The sequence below is a fragment of the Idiotropiscis lumnitzeri genome, chromosome 3 (assembly GCF_059441095.1).
Source record: "Idiotropiscis lumnitzeri isolate Australia: NSW breed Sydney's pygmy pipehorse chromosome 3, RoL_Ilum_1.0, whole genome shotgun sequence".
Taxonomy (NCBI): Eukaryota; Metazoa; Chordata; class Actinopteri; order Syngnathiformes; family Syngnathidae; genus Idiotropiscis; species Idiotropiscis lumnitzeri.
This window is the reverse complement of record NC_142393.1, coordinates 1493788-1512245: the sequence shown is the minus strand read 5'-3', so window position 1 is coordinate 1512245 and position 18458 is coordinate 1493788. Positions and strand designations below refer to the sequence as shown.

General features: G+C 43.6%; 1 protein-coding gene across 2 annotated transcripts in view; it reads left to right on the top strand.

The window, feature by feature from the left end:
* znf385a (zinc finger protein 385A) overlaps positions 1–8748 on the top strand; it is a 61651-nt gene extending 52903 nt beyond the window's left edge. The window contains exons 5-8 of one of the 2 annotated variants that reach the window (XM_088291474.1): positions 674–925; positions 3944–4128; positions 5051–5143; positions 5336–8748. In XM_088291474.1, coding sequence (XP_088147600.1) covers positions 674–925; positions 3944–4128; positions 5051–5143; positions 5336–5584 — 779 coding nt within the window. In that variant the 3' untranslated portion in view covers positions 5585–8748. The remainder of the gene's footprint in view (positions 1–673; positions 926–3943; positions 4129–5050; positions 5144–5335) is intronic. The other variant, XM_088291475.1, reaches the window with a different exon arrangement.
* The last annotated feature ends 9710 nt before the right edge of the window (positions 8749–18458 follow it).

The following is an 18458-nucleotide window of genomic DNA, read 5'->3' as shown; positions in this document are numbered from 1 at the left end:
CCACCCAAATTTAGGGCGTCTTATTCAGACAACACCCAGGGAGAATACCACAGGCATGGCGTAGGCTGATTTAAAACACGTGTGTGCGTGTGTGTGGACGAATCGGTGTGAACAGGTTCACAAACATCCACGGAATAAGAACGAAACAAAACACGAAGAAATGTGAAGGTGGCGTTGGCGTCCGAGTGAACGGATGTCTCACTTCATTCGCTTTTCTTTGTACTTCCTGCCTTGGGCCCGTGACAAAGTGTGTGTGTGCCATGCCTGCGCTTGAGCGCGGCCAAAAGGAACAGCTGTGTGGGGAAGAACCAAAGCGGACAAGCTGCACTATCGACTTTCTACCTCCAAAAAAAAAAAAACAACAAACCAAGACAAATAGACACCTCCCAACATCTTCAAATATGCGCTCTCCTCCTTTTCATGTCCAATTTCAACATTGTTTTTTTACGACTTTTGGCATGTGCGGTCGGAAATGAAACCATTTGACGTGCACCTGCGAGTGCTTTTCTCCGCTTTGTGCGATCTCCGCCCGGTCAGCGTTGCGGTTTCACTTCACCGCTTTTAAACACGCTGAGCCCAAAGTGAAAGACTTTACTGTTGACCTTTTTAACGACAGCATTAATGACGTCCCGCCGCTGCATTTCATGACCCCCCCCCCCTCTTTTCTCTGCAGATGAAACCCAGCCTCTGTTAAACGGGCCCCCGCTTCCCCCTCAGGCCAGCCCACCCACCCCATCCGAAGACCCCCCCTCGGTATGTCCCACCCCTCCCACGAGCGCCACTCCCGAGCCGGCCCTGGTCTCGGCCGCCGCCGGCAGCCCGGCCGACCCGGAGACGGAGGAGGACAAGGCGAAGAAGTTGCTGTACTGCTCCTTGTGCAAGGTGGCCGTCAATTCCTTGTCGCAACTGGAGGCTCACAACAAAGGTGGGTCTTGTTTTCCAGAAGCACTCCTGCAAAATGTCGTGAAATACAATCACAAGTGAGCGTTCTACTTGATTGGGGTGATGGCCCGAACTTGAGGATGACCTCGTCAAGGGTTCGAGAAGCTCCTTAGGATCTTCTAACATCCCATGTTACCTTCTCACACATGATAAGACGAGTGATTCTTGTGTGTCACGACACATCATCAGGGGGGCTCTCGGAATGATCCCATTTCAGCCACACTGAAAAAATGTTGCTGGAATTTACTCCGTTATTTCGTTAAGTGGCTACCCAAAAATAAAACAGCTGAAGGAGATTTTCAGTCGACTTAAAAAAAATATGTATTAGGATAGAGATTATTTGATTTTATGCAACCACTTGACAAAATGACATTGTGTAAATTTAAGCAACATCTTTTCCGCTGTAATTTGTTTGAAAAGTTGTTTTTTTTTTTTTTTTTGCATCACCAATACATTTTTGTTCAACTAGCTATGTAAGTGACGTGTGTTGAAAAGCGCACCAGACTATAAAACGCAGTTTTCTATGTTGAAAAAACTGCAATACAGAACGATTTTGTACTGTGAACGCACATCAAGGTACATCAACAGATTGTGCCTTTCAACACGACAACAACTTTGCTCATTAAAACGGAACAGACCCAAGAGAAAAAAAATGTAGATTTTATTTAGCGTATTTTCTGAATGATAGAGCGCCCCTAGTGGTGAAAGAAAAATCCACAGAAAAGCCACACCCTTGTATTAGTCGCAAGGTTCAAAATTGAGCGGCTTAAAGACTGCAAAATACAGTCAGTCATTTGGGGAATAAATGCACACTGGATCATCAGGATTTTAATAATATATATTTTTTTGTCGCGGTTTTATTTGATGGTGTTCCGTGAGATCTTGACCTTTAAAATGGGCACCATGGCAAAGACGAGCAAGAATGTTCTCATCCCGCCCTTTGCGACACGCAGCTTGCCGTCCGTAACCCGAGGCCCCTCGCTTGAAACGTAAAAAATGTTTATTTACCCGTAAGAAAAACGCAGAGCTTGTCTCGGCCCAGCAAAACGTCACTTTTACAGCATCTGCCGATTTGAATCCTTCTTGTCCTCTCTTTGACCCTTTTTTTTTTTCCCTCTGAGGAAATGCTTTGTATCGGCTAAATCTGCCCGTCAGTTCTATGCAGCGCATGCGCTGGTGTTTATCTTTCACATTCACATGTATTGACACTCCCAATGCACTGTATATGTGAACGTTTGTTTTCAGGACAGCTGCAGGCATTCATCGGGGTTAGATTTCATTTCGGAGGGTCAGCCTTTCTTCACTTTCCATTTCGGTGCAATTTGTGGTTCAGTTTGTTTCAGCCTCTGTTTTGATTCGTCATGGATTCAAAGTTTATCCCATGACGATATACACAACAACAGAAATGTTAGTGACACACTAAATACTTGCCACTTGCGCTTAGAAAAACAGAGATTTTGATTCAACAATCTGTTTGAATGCTCAGCCAGAAAATGCACCACTGGTCAAAAAAAAACAAAAAAAGGACAGCAGATCAAGTCCAGCCGCCTCCAAATGACTTTGGAATGTTCTGGAATCAATGACCGCCGCTCGTTCTCCAAAACAAAACTGAGCATGTTTGCAGGGTCTAAAAATAAAGACATGTGCTGCACGGCCTCAGACCGAGCGCACAGCAGAGAAGGCCGTCGCGACAGGAAAGAAAGTGTGTGTAACGCTGTCAAACATTTTGCCAAACACGTCGCCGATGTTTGTATTGCGCTCGTTGGTGTGTTGCAATGTGTTGCCGTACACATCCGAGGCACGCTTACACACACAACACTATCCGTTTTCTCACCCAAATAGAAGGAAGGCGAGAAAGGACACAAGAGAACATTTCTGGCCGTGAGTGAAAGCAGCCGTCGTCCTCTTCAGTAGAACCTCGGCGCATCTCACGCTTAACCCCCCCTCCATCATTTTGAAACCTGAACTCTGTTCAAAGAACTTCGGGAGATTCGAGTCTGAGGAAGAGCCAGTGGCTTTCTTTCAAGGGTCGGGGGGGCATTGCTTTTGGGGAGGGGGGGGATGATGCGGGACTATGAAGCCAACATGATCAACTAACACACTTTAAGGAGTCAACAACATCACATTACAAAAGTTGTAAAAAAAAGTTTTTTTTTATTTTTATTAAACGTTTACACGTCCAGCATTTTGTGTTTCACAAAAATCATTTATAGCATTGTTCATTCCAATCATGTCCACTCAATTGTAACTCACACAAACTTCATTTAACTGCGATGAATATTTTGTTCTTACAAAAGCATTTCATAGTCATTCAAAACTCACTGGAACAAAAACCGCGGGAGCACCCTTTGTTTTGTCAAGCATCAAAAAAAAAAACTGCCCCATTTTTATCATATTATTTATGATTTGAATTATTTGATTGGTTCAAGTCCAAGTTGAAGTCCACGTCGAGCATACGTGTCGACGTGAGGCCATGGAGGGCCGCTTTCCTGCTTGTTTTCCCGGCTCGCTCTTTGCTACGTGATTCAAATGATCAGCTCCTCGGCGGGCTTTGAAAAATCCTGAAAATAATTCTGATCATTTGAGTCAGGTGTGTTGCAACAGGGAGTGATCCAGGAACACAAGCGGTAAACGGACAGAGCGGACTTTGACACCTCTGCTGTAGAATGAAAATAAATGTCATGTCGAGTTGACACGCCACTGAAATGCTGACGAATTTAAAAATCCGTATTTCTACCGAACGAGGCTTCAAAATCTCTTTCCGATCTCAAACTCAGTGGACCAGTCCGTTGACTGCTTGAAGCCACGCCCTACGCCAACGTCCGCTGTCAATCAAATTCCGCTTGCAAAACAAAAAGCATCCAGTCTGTCTTTGTCACAACGATCAACTCAAGAGAGATGGTGACCAGACGTTTTTTTTTCTTCATTTCAAACACTTGAGAGCATTCTGAAGAATCATTTAGAAACTGATGTGTGTGTGTGTGTGTGTGTGTGTGTGCAGGTACCAAACACAAAACTATTTTGGAGGCTCGGAGTGGACTGGGCCCCATCAAGGCATATCCACGTCTGGGTCCCAAGCCCAGCGGGGAGCAGGGAGGTGACCCAGTGGACCCCAACACTCAGGAAAGAACCTTCCACTGTGAGATCTGCAATGTGCGGGTCAATTCTGAATTGCAACTCAAACAGGTACACGCAAGACGTTACTTTTTACGCCTGCATTTCAATGCTGTCAATTATCCCTTTTCCATGATCTTTCGTCTTTTGCTTAAATCTTCACTGATGCTACTCATGAGACTGTCGTGATGCTAAGTGGTGTTTTTGCTCTGGTTTATGTTTAGTTTGGAAGTCGACAGGGAGTGGCGATATTTTTTTTAATAATGTCCTTTTTTCTTAGAGAATTGTTAGAGGTTGTGGGTTCGATCCCCGTCCTTTGTGACCATCTTGAAGTATCCGCGAACAAGCTAGTGAACCTGAAACTGATGTGGTGTCCTCAGGAGGTAGATCCGACGTCCGTGCGAAGCGCTTTGAGTGCCTTCTTAGGTGCAATAATGCTCCACGAGTGAAAAACCATTGACCGTTAACGCAAAAAATTGGCTGAGCGAAAACTCGTAAGTCATGCCACTCACTCAAATAGTTTCTACAAATGCCAACTGATCTTCTTGCAGCCGACTAAATATTTTTGAATGGTCGCGGTTAAGACTTCCGGGTGTGTTGATTCCGCGTAGCCCTGGCCCCTCATTCGTGAGTATCCAATCACAAGATGCGTTCATCGCCTTCGACGTAAGGCCTGCGAGAAGGCCTTGCTGTCATCAAGTCACGATCTGATTGGCTATCGCAACTGTCTATTATTTGTAAAAGCAAAATTGTATCTGAAGGCCTCGGACGAATAGTGCGTGCTTCTGGGATCATGAAATCTGCCTGGCAACACGAGCTATCTAAATTCTGATTGGATAAAAACTCTCACCTACAAATTCAACACTAGGATATCAATGTGAAGAATATGATCATGATTTCTTGATTATGTTCGGCCAGCAGAGAAGGCCTCGAAGGTCTTGACTGCCCTCCACTGAGTGTAATGTCGTTTTTGCTGCGTGTTCCATTTTTTCAGCACATATCAAGTCGAAGGCACCGGGACGGCATGGCAGGCAAGCCGAACCCTCTCCTCAGCCGGCACAAGAAGCACAGAGGAGTTGATCTGACGGTAAGCTCGCAAACCTTTTTGCTCATCATGTGACTGCAAAGTCTCCAAACTCAATTTGTTGAGTTGTGGCTCAGTTGAACTGTAAATGTCAAAAAAAAAAAAAAAAGGTCCGCTTTGATGTTCATAGTCTGGAACTAATCATCGGTATCTTTCCTCTCGTCTCTCGTTCATGTGGCTCCTCGGGCTCTTTAGTCTTCTCTGACATTCTCCAAGGGGCTCACCAAAGTGTTGGGGCCCGGCCTGCTACCCAGCCCCTTAGCCGTGGTGGCGGCCATGGCGGCGGCCGCTTCCACAAACCCGCTGGCTCTCCGGGCAGCCGCTCCGGCGCCGCACCCGCATCACCACCTGCTGCAAGGACCGCCCCTCAGCCACGCCATCTTGAGACCCGCCCCGGGGCCCATCCGCACCACCCACGGGCCCATCCTCTTCTCCCCTTACTGACACATTACCCGCTGACTTGGGCCCGGTCGGGATCAGCCACTCCGAAAGCACACTGTGAAGACACAAACATGATCCACAGACAGCAACTGATCCAAACTTATTTAAATATGTACTGAGAAAAAAAAAACAGTGAGGGAGGAGCACTCTCTCGTCTTTCCCTTTACCCGAAACTCTTCCTCCATTTCTGAGACTTCTGTGTGAGCAGCAGATGGAATGGGCAGAGGAGAGATACGTGCATAATTATTCATGATGCATTGAGCTTCGTGGTCCATCCGTAATCCTCTTGGCTCCCGTGCACCGTGGCCCAATCAGTCACGGTTGCCTGAATAGCCACAAAAGAAACACATGTGCACCATCTAAACCTCATCTCTTTGAAACATGTTGTTTCTCTCCTGTCACCATGTCAAAATGTTCTCTTCGCAACCGATGCACTTAAAAAAAACAAAAAAAGCAACGTTATTTTCTCGGTAGCGTTGCTGAAATAGTCAACCTTTTTTTGTGTGCGCCACATCGCTGCTTGCTCGTAATAATGCATAGGTCCCCGCAAGTCTTCCTTGTGTAACAGCAACACGATGTCATGTAATGTTCTGCTGACAGACAGGTGGGAGCTCCCTTGTGATGCTGAAGTGAGAAAAATGTTAGCGCAAGTTGTTGAACAGGTTAGCCTTGGACACATCTGGATTTCTATAATGGATGACACCAACAAAAACATTTCCTCACAAAGGGGAGAAACTCGAGCAGTTTGGAAAGTGCAGTGGAACCTCCAAATCGTTCACTTTATTTTGGAAAACAATCCAATTAACATTCGCTTCTCACAAAAAGGAGGGATTTAGGTTCATTCGGAAATTTCAGCCCACTATCTAGCGACAACTTAATGTGAGTCGTGCATGCGTTTATAAAACTGTTTTTAACACCACAGGTGATTTAAGTTACATTTGAAGATTCTTTTCAAGTGTAAGACGAAAGTGACCACAGTGTAATCAAGCTAAAAGAGTCCAAATCCAAATTGTTTGTCAGTAATGAAAAGTGAACGGGAAAGTGTAAGCGTAAGGCTTTGCTGCCACCTACTGGCATTTCTTAGTACTGCAGCAGGCAGGCAACTGTCTGAATTTCTGCTGCCAGACTTCTCTGCTCATTTTCACGCCATCATACTTTCAGTGACGCAGCTACTTGTGTTAGCATCTGCTCGATAACGTGTCGGCACTTTAATGGGTATGAAAATGAATTGTCTCGCTTATGTTGTACACTGTCTAGCCAGACGTTCTTTCATTTCTGGACAGTTAAGTACTTTTATGTTTGCCATCACTAATCTAAACAATTGAAACGGAGGTTTAACAAGATATGTCTTTTGCATACAATGATGCTTGGACCTCCCAGGTTTTGCATTTGAAGGGATATTTTTTTTTAATTGAACCCCAAATCGTTTTTGTTTGACTTCTGAGGTTCTGCTGTCCTGGAACTGCTGTATTTCCACCATGAACTCTTGGCGGGAGGCCACAAAGTGCTTTCAAGAAGAGATGTCTCACTCAGCTGTCATCAAGGCACGTCTTGGGTCTTCGCACTGCAGGTGGACACTTTGCGCTTATTATGGAAGCAAGTTGTTTTTGCTTGCAGCCTTACATCCTGCAAAGTGATTTTTGTTCCCCTGCCCCTTTCTCCCTCACCTTTTCCTCCCCTCTTTCATCAACAAAAGTGAACACAATAATATTGAAAATCAGAGCGTTCAGAGAATGAGACTAGATGAAAGCCAAAAAAAACAAAAAACAAAAACCATGATCTTGAGTCGGCGTGACAGTTGAACCGCAGGAAGGTCACTTGTTTTCTTCCAGAAACTGAAAGCCATGAAATTGCACCACCATTTGCTTTCCTCCACCAAGACTAGCGAGCACTTTGTTCACTGCTTTCCATCCCACGCATTAATATGAGCAGCGATAACAAAGGAAAGCGACACAACGCGCAAACGTTTAAGGCCCTGAAAAGACGGATGTTTGGGCGTGGTGACCGAAAAGCGAGCAATGCCGCAACTCACTGAGCTATCCACGTGCACTGTTTCCTTCCATTGAGAAGCAATGAGTTCTAATGTCTTACCTTTTGCAATGCAATGATTTTTTATTTTTTTTTAATTGTTGTTGTTTGGTGTCAAAGTGGGAGCTCGTAGACTGACATTTTTTTTCCCATAGCGATATTGAACCGTCCCTAAACTGGACTGAGAGTGAAGAAAAAAAAAACAAAAAGGTGGAATTGGCTTTTGTGAGTGACCCTTCACATGAAAAGGCCTTTTTGTTGTTGTTTTGCTGGGTAATCTCTGCTTTGGGAACAGGGTAAGTACAAACAGCAAAGGTCTTGAGACAAACGCTGTTGAGACTCACAACACTGGCAGAATGCTTTTGTAGTTTGCTTTTGTTATTTTCCGAGCGTGAAACGCTTGAGGTCGGTCAACTTGAAGAAGAGATTGGCCGCTGTCCACCGCTGCGCTCCTCTTTTTTTTTGTTTTGTTTTGCCCGAGCGAAAATGTTCTTTCGGACTTTTTGCAAGTGAGGAACTATTCCAGGGTCCGCCGTCGCTGTTCCGTTCCGTTCCGTTTGGATGTGTTGGTGGGACGCGCTCGCTCTCGTGGAGTTCGGAAAGTGGCCTAACACAATTCTGGATCAAATAAATCTGCACATTTGGGAGCCGTTCCATCACTTTTCTGCAAACAGGACATTTGAAGCAATCGTCATGACTCGTGCTCGTGAGTCACAAATGGGGAAGAAAAAAGCCAGATTAGTTTCTTAGTTTCCTATTTTCCGAGCAGATGTTTCATGTTAGCTGTGTTTAGGCTACTAGCCTTAGCCTTATTGTGCCCTCCGTCGCTTCTGCAGGGGCAGAGAGCGAGCCCGAGAGGCCACCATGTAACTTTGTCTTGCCAATAAAGTTATTTTTGAATTTCATTGTGGGACGGACAAAGAGTTTGTACGATGAACTGTAGCAATATCCGACTCATTCTGGCTACTCTTGTTTATTGCAATAAGATGAAATGGAATAATATGTGCGTATGTGAGTAACTCATTCTAAATGTAATTTAAAAATGACAAATACACTTTATGGAAAAATAATGTTGCTATGAACGGAGATACCATGTCGGAGAAAAGAAAATGTCAATAAATCATTACTTAAGCAAGTGGAGAGTTTTTGCGTGTGGGATTTGACTCTGGAAATGATCGGGAAAAGGCATCTTTAGACATCTTAGTTTAGCTGGAAGTCGTCCTCATCTGGAACACAAGACAACCGAGATTTAAAAAGACATTTGCAATTTTGTCGTTTTGCAAGGCAACAAGACAGACAAAATGTATCTTTTGAAACAAGCCTTTTGATCTGGACTTTTTACGCAGGATTCAAATGTGTCAAACGCATAAAAGGAAAAGAGGCGAGAATTAAAAAAAAAAACTGATTACCACATTTTAATCATGCGCAAATGAAATTGGAGCTGTTTTTTTTTTTGCTTTCAGTTTCAATGCCTCCTTTTACGAAACAGACTTCCTGTTGTCCAGTTTGATGAGAAGCAGCATTGTTCTCCCTTCATGCTCTTTCTTTTCAAGCATTCCTGACATTCATTTGTGTGCAGTGCAGCTTTCAGGATTGGGCCCGAAAAAAAAAACAATACCTGGCCTGGCCGCTAGATGGCCATACTGTACTGACGTTGCTGCAGCCACATAAAGGTCTGCTCAGTGGTTTCCAACCTTCATTGAACCCAAGTCACATTTTTACTTTAAATTCCTAAAAAAAATATATATATATGTATATAAAAATGTGCAGGAGACTAGTGTATCCATCTTTCTGTCGCATAATCAAAGATTGATGAAGACGACAAGTACGGCAAACGACACCCTTGGCGTCCTGCCTCCAACGCGGAATTGAGACTTCAGTTCTCATGAGCGCCCTGAAATTGTGAGACCTGCAAAGTCTTTGTGCTCTGATGAGTCTCCATCTCAGTTGGTGTCAACAACTCAAATCGAGAATCAATCTGGAACCTGAGCATACTCCCATCAAGATGACGATCCATGCGAGTTCAAATCCGCTCCAACTGCTTTCTGGTACGTGATGATGATGACTCACTTGACTCCGATGGCCTCCATATTGTGAAATGGAGCGCCCAACTTGCTGGACCGACAAAATACAAAAAAACGAGCAATTGTGATGCAATTCTTTCAAAAATTCAAACCGCTCCAAGACATCTTCAGAACATCTCGGATGACGTGCTGAAGCACGGATGACAAATGAAAGGACACCGTCCACCTCTTTTTTAAAGCCCAACTGAAATCTCACACTTTTGTTTCTATATTTTTTATTTCTCTTTTTGGGCCTAACGGGAATTTATGCTTGCAAGCACTGGAGATTGGAATCGGGTCACCGATTGTTTTCAATTGGACAATTTGTTTTTGCACAAACATTTCTTAAAAATCATCAAACGTCATCGACTGTATTTACATTTGCTCTCGGGCCGACCCAGTCTAGTCCAGCACATGAGCTGCGAGCCCCCCTCCATTTTAAAAGCCTCCTCTGAACTTTCAGTCTTGACTTTACAAGTACAATCGTTCATTTGCAACCAACTCGCAGCCGTTCCTTTGACTGCTTGCATGGAAACGTTGATGATGCGCCCTTTGCTTCCATTCGGCCTTGACCACCCACTCCAGCGCGTTCGCTGGCAATTTTGGACGTCTTGCCTCCAGCTGCTGCCATGCCAACAAGTTAACGGGCCGCCTTCGGTCATCCGGCTCCACAACCGAGTGAGCCATTTTAGACGTTTTGCGGATGTTGGCTCAAGGTTTGCATAACTAAACGCCAGTAGAACTAGTTTGAGCACGCCTGAAGTGAGATGTTTGTTTGTTTGTTGTGAGAACGCTTGCGACTTAATTTCCCTGAAGACGACTGCATATTATTGTGTGTGTGTGTGTTGGGGGGTGAATCCTTCCTCGCCCTCATGTGTCATTCGATATTTAATGAAACCTCAGTCCGCCCGAATGTTTTTTTTTTCTTTCATTTTATCGCGCTGAACTTTCAGCCAAAGCTTTTTCATTCCGTCAATTGCCCACAGCACCAGTCCGCCCGTTCAACATTTCAATCCCTTTACTTTGGACTGAAAAGTCTCTTGACTAAACACTTTGCTACCTTGACGTCTGACGAACACGGGAGCAAAAGCCGTTTACTCACACAGCGAGGCCACACCGGAAGCGCGACACCAAAGTGGGAGAGGCATCCGAAAAGTAGTCACAGCACTTCGATTGTCCACATTTTCTTCGGTGACAACCTCACGCCAAAGTGGACTTCATTCATTGTTTCCCTCAAAATTCTACACACATTGACATATTTTTGCCAATATATTAAAAATGAAAAACAAAGAAGCCACATAATGATCCACATCTTACATTTTAAACGTCCCAACTGAGCCATCGGGCGAGAAGGTGGGCCAAGGTGACCGAGAACCCGACGGTCGTTCCGTCAGCGCTCCGGTGGACCTCAGTGGAGCGAGGAGAACCTTCCAGAAGCGCAGTATGGTCGGGTGGTTGCGCGCCGACGCTCTCCGTCCAACCTGAAGGTGCCGCTTGAAAGGTGCCTCGAAAAGAAGAGAGGCGAAAAGAAAAACATGGAGTGAATGCTTTCCGTATGCACAATACAATTTTCCTTCCTTTAGTACCACCTTACCTATTTCTTGATATATATTCAAATCTAAATATGATAAATTAATATGTGAAAGTATAGTGACAGCCTACATCTTTTCTTGTGTACATTCCGGAATTAACTTGAGCCGAGACTTCATGCTGAAAATGTTGAAAAATTGCTGTGACATCATTTAATAATTGTGTGATGAGAATTTGCAAAGCGTAAATCGTTTGGCTGGAAGAATTTGACATGAAACGGTTTCATGTAAATGTTTTACGCTGCTTTTTTTCGGGGTGAATGTTCAGTTTTTGGAGTTTTCTTTTCATATTTGGATTATTCGTGTGAAGGATTGACTCGTTCTCTGCATCAAAACATCAACTCATTATTTTCCTTTTTCTGCTTTCTATTATTTGCAAAATGCATTCGGCTTGATCACCAGATGTCCCGGCCCCTCACCTACAACGATAGACGTGTGCGTGTGTGTGTATGTGTGTGTGGTGTTCGTCTAAAATCTGACTTTTGCCCACAATTCTATTCTTGCTTTGCTCTTCCAGACAAATGTCAAACTCTTCACAAACCAAAGTCAAGCGAAGGACACCAAAGCCGTACTTTTTGAGCAGACGTCCATTTTGAGACAAGTGCTCTAGTATAGCGAACGCTTCAGATTCCATTTGTCTTGAGATGGACTGCGACTTTCTTTGTACTTGACTGCTGCATCGCTGGAGTGACTATCAACCCGATATTCATGTCCAACACAAGTCTAGCAGCGTCTCTGATCTAACTTGTTTTGCTATTTTTGCAAATGTGCACAATTAGAAATGGCCTGTTTGCGCCACTGTGGGTGTGAACACAGACGACTTACTTCCTGGCAAAAGAAAGCGGTTAATTCAAAGTAGGAAAGTCTCCTGGTCTTCACAGAGCACAGACTCCATCTGCCTGCTCCTCGATTAAATTGAGTCACAGCATCTGCACCACCACTTAGACCTGCAAAATTGTAATCACCAAATTGTCATGTGTGCCAGACGCTTGTAAACAAAAATGCACTTGGTCTGACAGAATGCTCAGCATGTACAAATTCGCCAAATTGAAGATGACATTCAATATTCAAATATTTAACTGGAGCACTAAAATTAAAGTCAACTAAAAACAAGTGTAAAGCCGTTGACAGGCCGTGACGAGCTATTCATGACAGAGCAGCGTGCCGTTTGTGCAAGCAACAACATTGTTTGATTATTGACTTTAGATTTTTTTTTCAGTGCCGTATTTACCGACGGCCGGTTGACTTTTATGGTGTCGTGCCAGCCGTCGCGGTGAATACAAGACGGCATAGCAACGACCTGCCCAATCGGCACGCATGTTTGCGTTGCGCCTGCATCGACGACCTCAGGGCGGTCGTGACGGCAACGCACACTCAGAGCTAGTTTGTATGCATGTGATATCAGCAGACAAACACTTTCATTAAAAGTCCAAATTGCCTCAACTTAAAGCCAATAAACCGCCATCGATTCCTCGTGGTATAACTAACAACCAAAGTTTGTGTTCATGCTGGCGATAAAAGCAATAACGTTGATCGAGAACCATCAAGCGTAATACGCTGGCAGCTAAATGGAATTCAGCCATCATTTCTTTTATTATTTAAATGTGTCTTTTTAGCGACCGATGGAACAAAAGTCAGCAGCTGGATGGCGGCCTGGTGGGATGAACAAATCTCACCCGTCCAAACTGGTAGGCGCAAGACCTGCGGCCGACAACACAATATTAGAGGTGAAATTGAACAGCGTCTTTGCTTTGGGCTCTGATAACTTTGCTGACAGGAACAAATGATCGTGCGTGTGTGTGTGTGTGTGTATCAACAGGAGAGGACCAGCTTCGTTGATGTGGTCTTGAGACCGCACCAGTGACCTGACTGACCTTTTTTTTTTCCTTTTTTTTTGTTTTGATTTGCAAGCAAAAATATTATTATTATTTTAGGTGTGAGCGCTGTGACGGCACATAGTGAATAATGAGTCAAAAAGGGGCTTCAAGTTGTTTAACTCCTCCCCCAGTTGAAGTACGGGAAAAACAGGATATAATGCAATACCAAAGGGCCTTTGTTATTACGCCAGAAATGTTCGTAGGCTCATTTTCTCGTGCAAACATGTCAATTATCCATCCGTTATTTGAGCCGCTTCTCCTCGCGAGGGTCGCAAGCATGCTGTAGCCTTTCCCAGCTTTCTTCAGGCAGTAAGCGGAGAAAATACACACAGGCACGGGCAGAACATGCAAACTCCACACAGGAAGGCCGGAGTCGGAATCGAACCCGCGACCTTTGCACTGCGAGCCCAACAGGCTAACCAGTCAAATTAGACAAAATAAAAGCTAAGAAACATAAAATGGTTCCAACAGGCGATATAAAGTCATGCAGGAAGACAATAAATGGGACTGGCATCCATTGATTGAATAGAGCAGGAGACAAAATGCTGCTCACGGTTTAGACGAGTTTCCCAAAAACATTGGACGAGCACCATGGGAACATTTAATACTTTATTTCCAAGCTGACAGGTAAACATTCTCACTCATTTATAAACTTGTCAATAAAATGCAAGGTTTTTCTTTTCCCCCCGGTGAGACAAATGTGTTGTGCCTGATCATTAGAATTTGAATGACTGTTGAAATGGAACTTATTCAAAGTTTTTATTAAACACAATATTTTAGCATTCAAAATATTTCCCATACTAAAAAAATCCATTGCAACATATGTTGTTTTTTTTTTGTTTTTTTTACAATCAAGCCGCATTTTTCCACCTGTTGGTCTTCATCCAAGGGAATAGATCTCGGCTCCCTGCGGGTATGTCTTGGCTGCTGCTCGTTTCAGACATAATGTTGACGCAAACTGCACATTCACCGGCCTGAATACTCAAATTCGGTCACTTCCATTTGCTTTTGCTTGAGCTTTTATTTGATTACGTTATTACATTTAATTACAACATCACCGCAGCTGGAAAATGCACCATCGATTTGAGAAAATATAGTTTCCGGCGATTGTTCCGATTAATCCGGCCCGGTTGTTGCCGTTTGTGTACTGTACAAGGTTACGTTCCAATGTGACTTCCCAAAAAGCAGCGTGAGTCATCGATGTCTTTCTGCACAAGCTTCTATTTAAGTGCAATTTAAAGCCTGCAGCCTGTGAAGAAATGACGGTGTTGGCCAAACACTGGATGGATGCAATGTGAAGGAAGGCTTGCCACCTTGAATCAAATCACGCCTGACTGATGGAGGCGGACCAATCATGGAATTCGGAAATATCCTCTTGTGACTTGTCCTCTGACGTCACCGTTTGCACTTTTCATCATCTTCCAATTTCACACACAGCAATGAAACATCATCATCAATTTCATTTTTTTCCTATTTTGTTATTGTGTGCTGCGAAGGATAACGCTGAGTTTTCAATTTGGCACCAACCAACATATAGAAAATGGAAAAATAAAATAGATTCACTTCAGCAGATTAAATGATAGGAACCGGAACTCGAAATTTTATGTTGTTCCTTCCGTGATGTGCCCGGGTTCTCCCAATGTTGAATTTTTAAGATAAATAATTGTCAATAAGCTCACCATAGAATGTTGAATGACCTTTGACCCTCACCCTTTCATCCTGTTATTTGCTTCTTTTACTATTATTTTATTTCATTCTATTTTTTTTTTTATTTTAGGAAAGGCTGTAAAAAAATACAATGACTTTTTCCCGCAGAAATTATCCATGCAAGGCTTCTATTGTTTCACCCAAAACATATCGAAACCTTTGGACCGCAATAGAAAAATCCTATCCGCTTTGCAAAGTGTCAAAAGAACCTCGAGGTCCGATCGAAGCCCTTTGAGCACGTTGGCGGCAAGTTTGCGAGACCCGAGCTCGAATGACAGCTCGCAAATGACGGGAAGCGGCGCGACTAATCGCAATTAGGGAAGCTTTCCGGTCACCAAGTCCAAAGATTCCGCACCTGTAATCGGCCAGCGGAATGGAACTGCTCCACCATTAACACGACAACACCCGCCTGAGTCCTCAAACGAGTCCCGGAACAATTGTTTTGTCATAAGTCGGCATCCTTTCACTTCAGACAAATTGTTCGGAACGGTTATTTGAATCCACTCATCAACTGGGTCCACTCGCCTTCAAACATTGTTTGATCAACAAATGACGATAACGAGCAGGACATAATGCTTGCTGACCGATTGCCATCTCGTGACGGAAGGCTTTGCAGATTTCTAATGAATGATGATGCGTGTCACCAGATAGTGAAGTCTAACGAGTTTATAATGTCTCACAATAGACGTTAGTGTTCCTCCTGCTATCTTATCGGCTTTTATCGTCCCCTTTTCCGCCCTGACGTCCTCCGGCTGGGTCACGCTTGCTTCAGTAGTCGCGGGGACATAAAGATGAGGCCCGTCCGTGTGCACGTTTGTTTGTATATTGTCTATGTCAAGAAAGCTAAAACGCCATCGACAATATTACCCGCGCAAAACGATTTGCCTTCGCGGCCAGCACGACAGACGTGGAGCCAGCCGTGTTTGCCGGGACGCCGAACGCAACGCACGTAATCACTTTACCGGCCTCGGCCTGCCTGTTATGGATGCCATTTGTCATTTCCAGAGCGGAGCTCAGGGCCATCAGTCATCTGAACGTGTGTCGGAGTGTAAACTTGGCACAGCGGAGCGACTTGGTGAGGCCGTTTTGTTTTGGGCTTTATTTAATCTCACCCGAGCGCCACAGGAAACGGACGGCTGGTCTCCTTACAAGCAAGAAGAAAAATAAAGATGTGCTGAAGGGAGCGCAAACAACACGCAAGAAAAACTTGCTTTTCTCAAAGGACGCCGTCTCTGTCATAAAAGTCGTTTTCATTGAACAGGCACCCTTTTAAGTTAATGCGCATAATTGACTGCCGTTAAATTATAAAAATAGGTAAAGTGAAAATAAAATATTTTCTCAAGACCATACTGCACTCAATTAAATACAAATTAAACCTAAAACATGAAATATTATCAAATTTAAAAGGAGCAAGAAAATATGCACAAAAAAAAAATCAAGTGCTGTCATTTTTTTCCCTCTTTTCTATCAATTAATCTTGAAGAGTTTGTATTTGAAAATATTTAACCATTGAAAATTTATGTGCAATACATTTTTCAGTGAATAATTCTTTCATTTGTTTTCTTTTTTTTTGAGCGGAAGTCAACCCCTCAAAATCCTTTGCAATAATGGAATATAAATTAAGCAGCAAAATCTCTGAGCGCGGCCATTTTGCCATTTTCTGTTCACAGAAAACAGCATCAGGTAACGACCAATCACGGCTCACCTGTTCTTTGATGCTGAGACCTGACTGGTCATTAACAATCAGCACCCCAAGTAAAGCAAATAAATAAAAGTGGGTTCCTAATTTGAAACTCATGGAATAATCCAGTCATGTTGTATGTCTTTAACATTATTGATTCAATGATAAGAAACACGAAATATCCTGTACGGGAAAAGTCACCCGTGATGGAAACGTCAGCCGCTCGCTGCCTCGTGTGTTCGCTTAAAAAGCCGGTCTCGAAAATGTGACGGAAAACCATTTTCAAAGCGTCTTAAATAAAAACCTCAAGGAGTGATGCAGTTGACCGGACAAATAAAACTGAGAGCAACATTGCTCAAGTGAGCACAAATTGTCCTGCGAGATGATTTCGGCCGTACGGCTTTCTTTTCTAATTATTCCATCTCTGCCAAAACTGACATGGGAAGTAACCTTTGTCGACTTTTATTTCCAAGAAATGAGCCCACTGGCACAAAGCATGTCCTTGCGATTGACTGCTTTCTTTTTTTGTTTTTTTCTGAGGAAGTCTGTCGAGACGTCACAAGCGATCAGGAGCCGACTCGTCATAGCAGCAAAGCAATAAGAGCTGCTACTTGAAGGTAGGTGGCAAACGAGGTGAAGTCTCCGTGAATAATGCCTTCCGCTGGCTCCGTCTCGTTTGGACGCTGACAAACACGTGGCGGCGAGGCTCGCGGCCATCCGAAAAGCTTCTTTATTGTCGCTCCTTCGTGCCAGAGTCACCTCCAATTCTCCTTCGGAATTCAAACTGGACCTTGCAGTCAAACCTTGTTATGCAGACAACATTTGAAGCAACTGATCATGTTAGCGCACGTTGAACAAAGCAATTTGTTCAACTCGCTGGGGAAATAACATCAGATCAGGGTGGAATGAGTTAGTCCTACCAGGTGAATATTTTACTTTGCACACAAACCAACAACTGCTATTGGCTTCAAATGTGCGTCCAGGTTTTATTGACTTCTAAAAGTGACTGCCTTACGGTCTGTTGCGCCCAAATTTTGTTCTCTTCACATTTGATTGAATAAGCAACTCAGCAAGACCTGATTTTGAGTTGGATTTTTTTTTCTTTAGTTTTTTTTTTTTTATTTCAGGCTAATGTGTCACATTAGCTTTGCAGTGTTATAACCCATCAAGCAACAAAAAAATAGAGCACAAGCGGCGAGATAATACAACAGTCACGAGCATATATTCTTTATCCTCTGCAGAGCACGTCTAACATTCTTGTGGCGAACCGTAAGCTTGTTTTGTTCTACGGTCAGGTGGCCGAGGCACACTCACCAGAGGAAGCGATGGCCATCGAATGGAAGCAAAAATATTTCTTTACATTCTATTCAATTATGTCATTAGTGTCGGTTTTAACAAGCACAATGTTGTAAAACGGCATTTTGTCATTCCATAACATGACAAACGTTTTTCTTTTTGGGGGAGGAGGCTGAAACGGATTAATGACGCTTGCATTAATTTCAATGGGGGAGGAGCATTTCAGGTGTGTTGTCAATTATGGGCGTGGTCACAGAATTCATTCAACATGTAGAACAAGGAAATCTGTATATCTAACTACGTTCCAACAACGGGAAGCGCTCCATAAATGTACATGCTGTACTTCAAGCTACAGTCGTCGAGAAACAAAACACAAAAACATGGTGTGGCTGTCATTGTTAAGTCGTGGAGGAGGAGCCAAATGCAGGTAGGAGTTCAGTTTAATTTAAGGCAAACAAGAAACTGGAATATGCAAAAATGCTTAATTACAAAACAACAAGAACCAAAAAAAAAAATAAAACAAGGGGAAAAAAAAGGGACTTGACTTGAACTGCAACTAAACAAAAAGCAACACGATGCAGCGGACAAAAGAGAGAGGACAAGAAAGCAACAGTGAGGGAAAAAAGGGCGGGAACT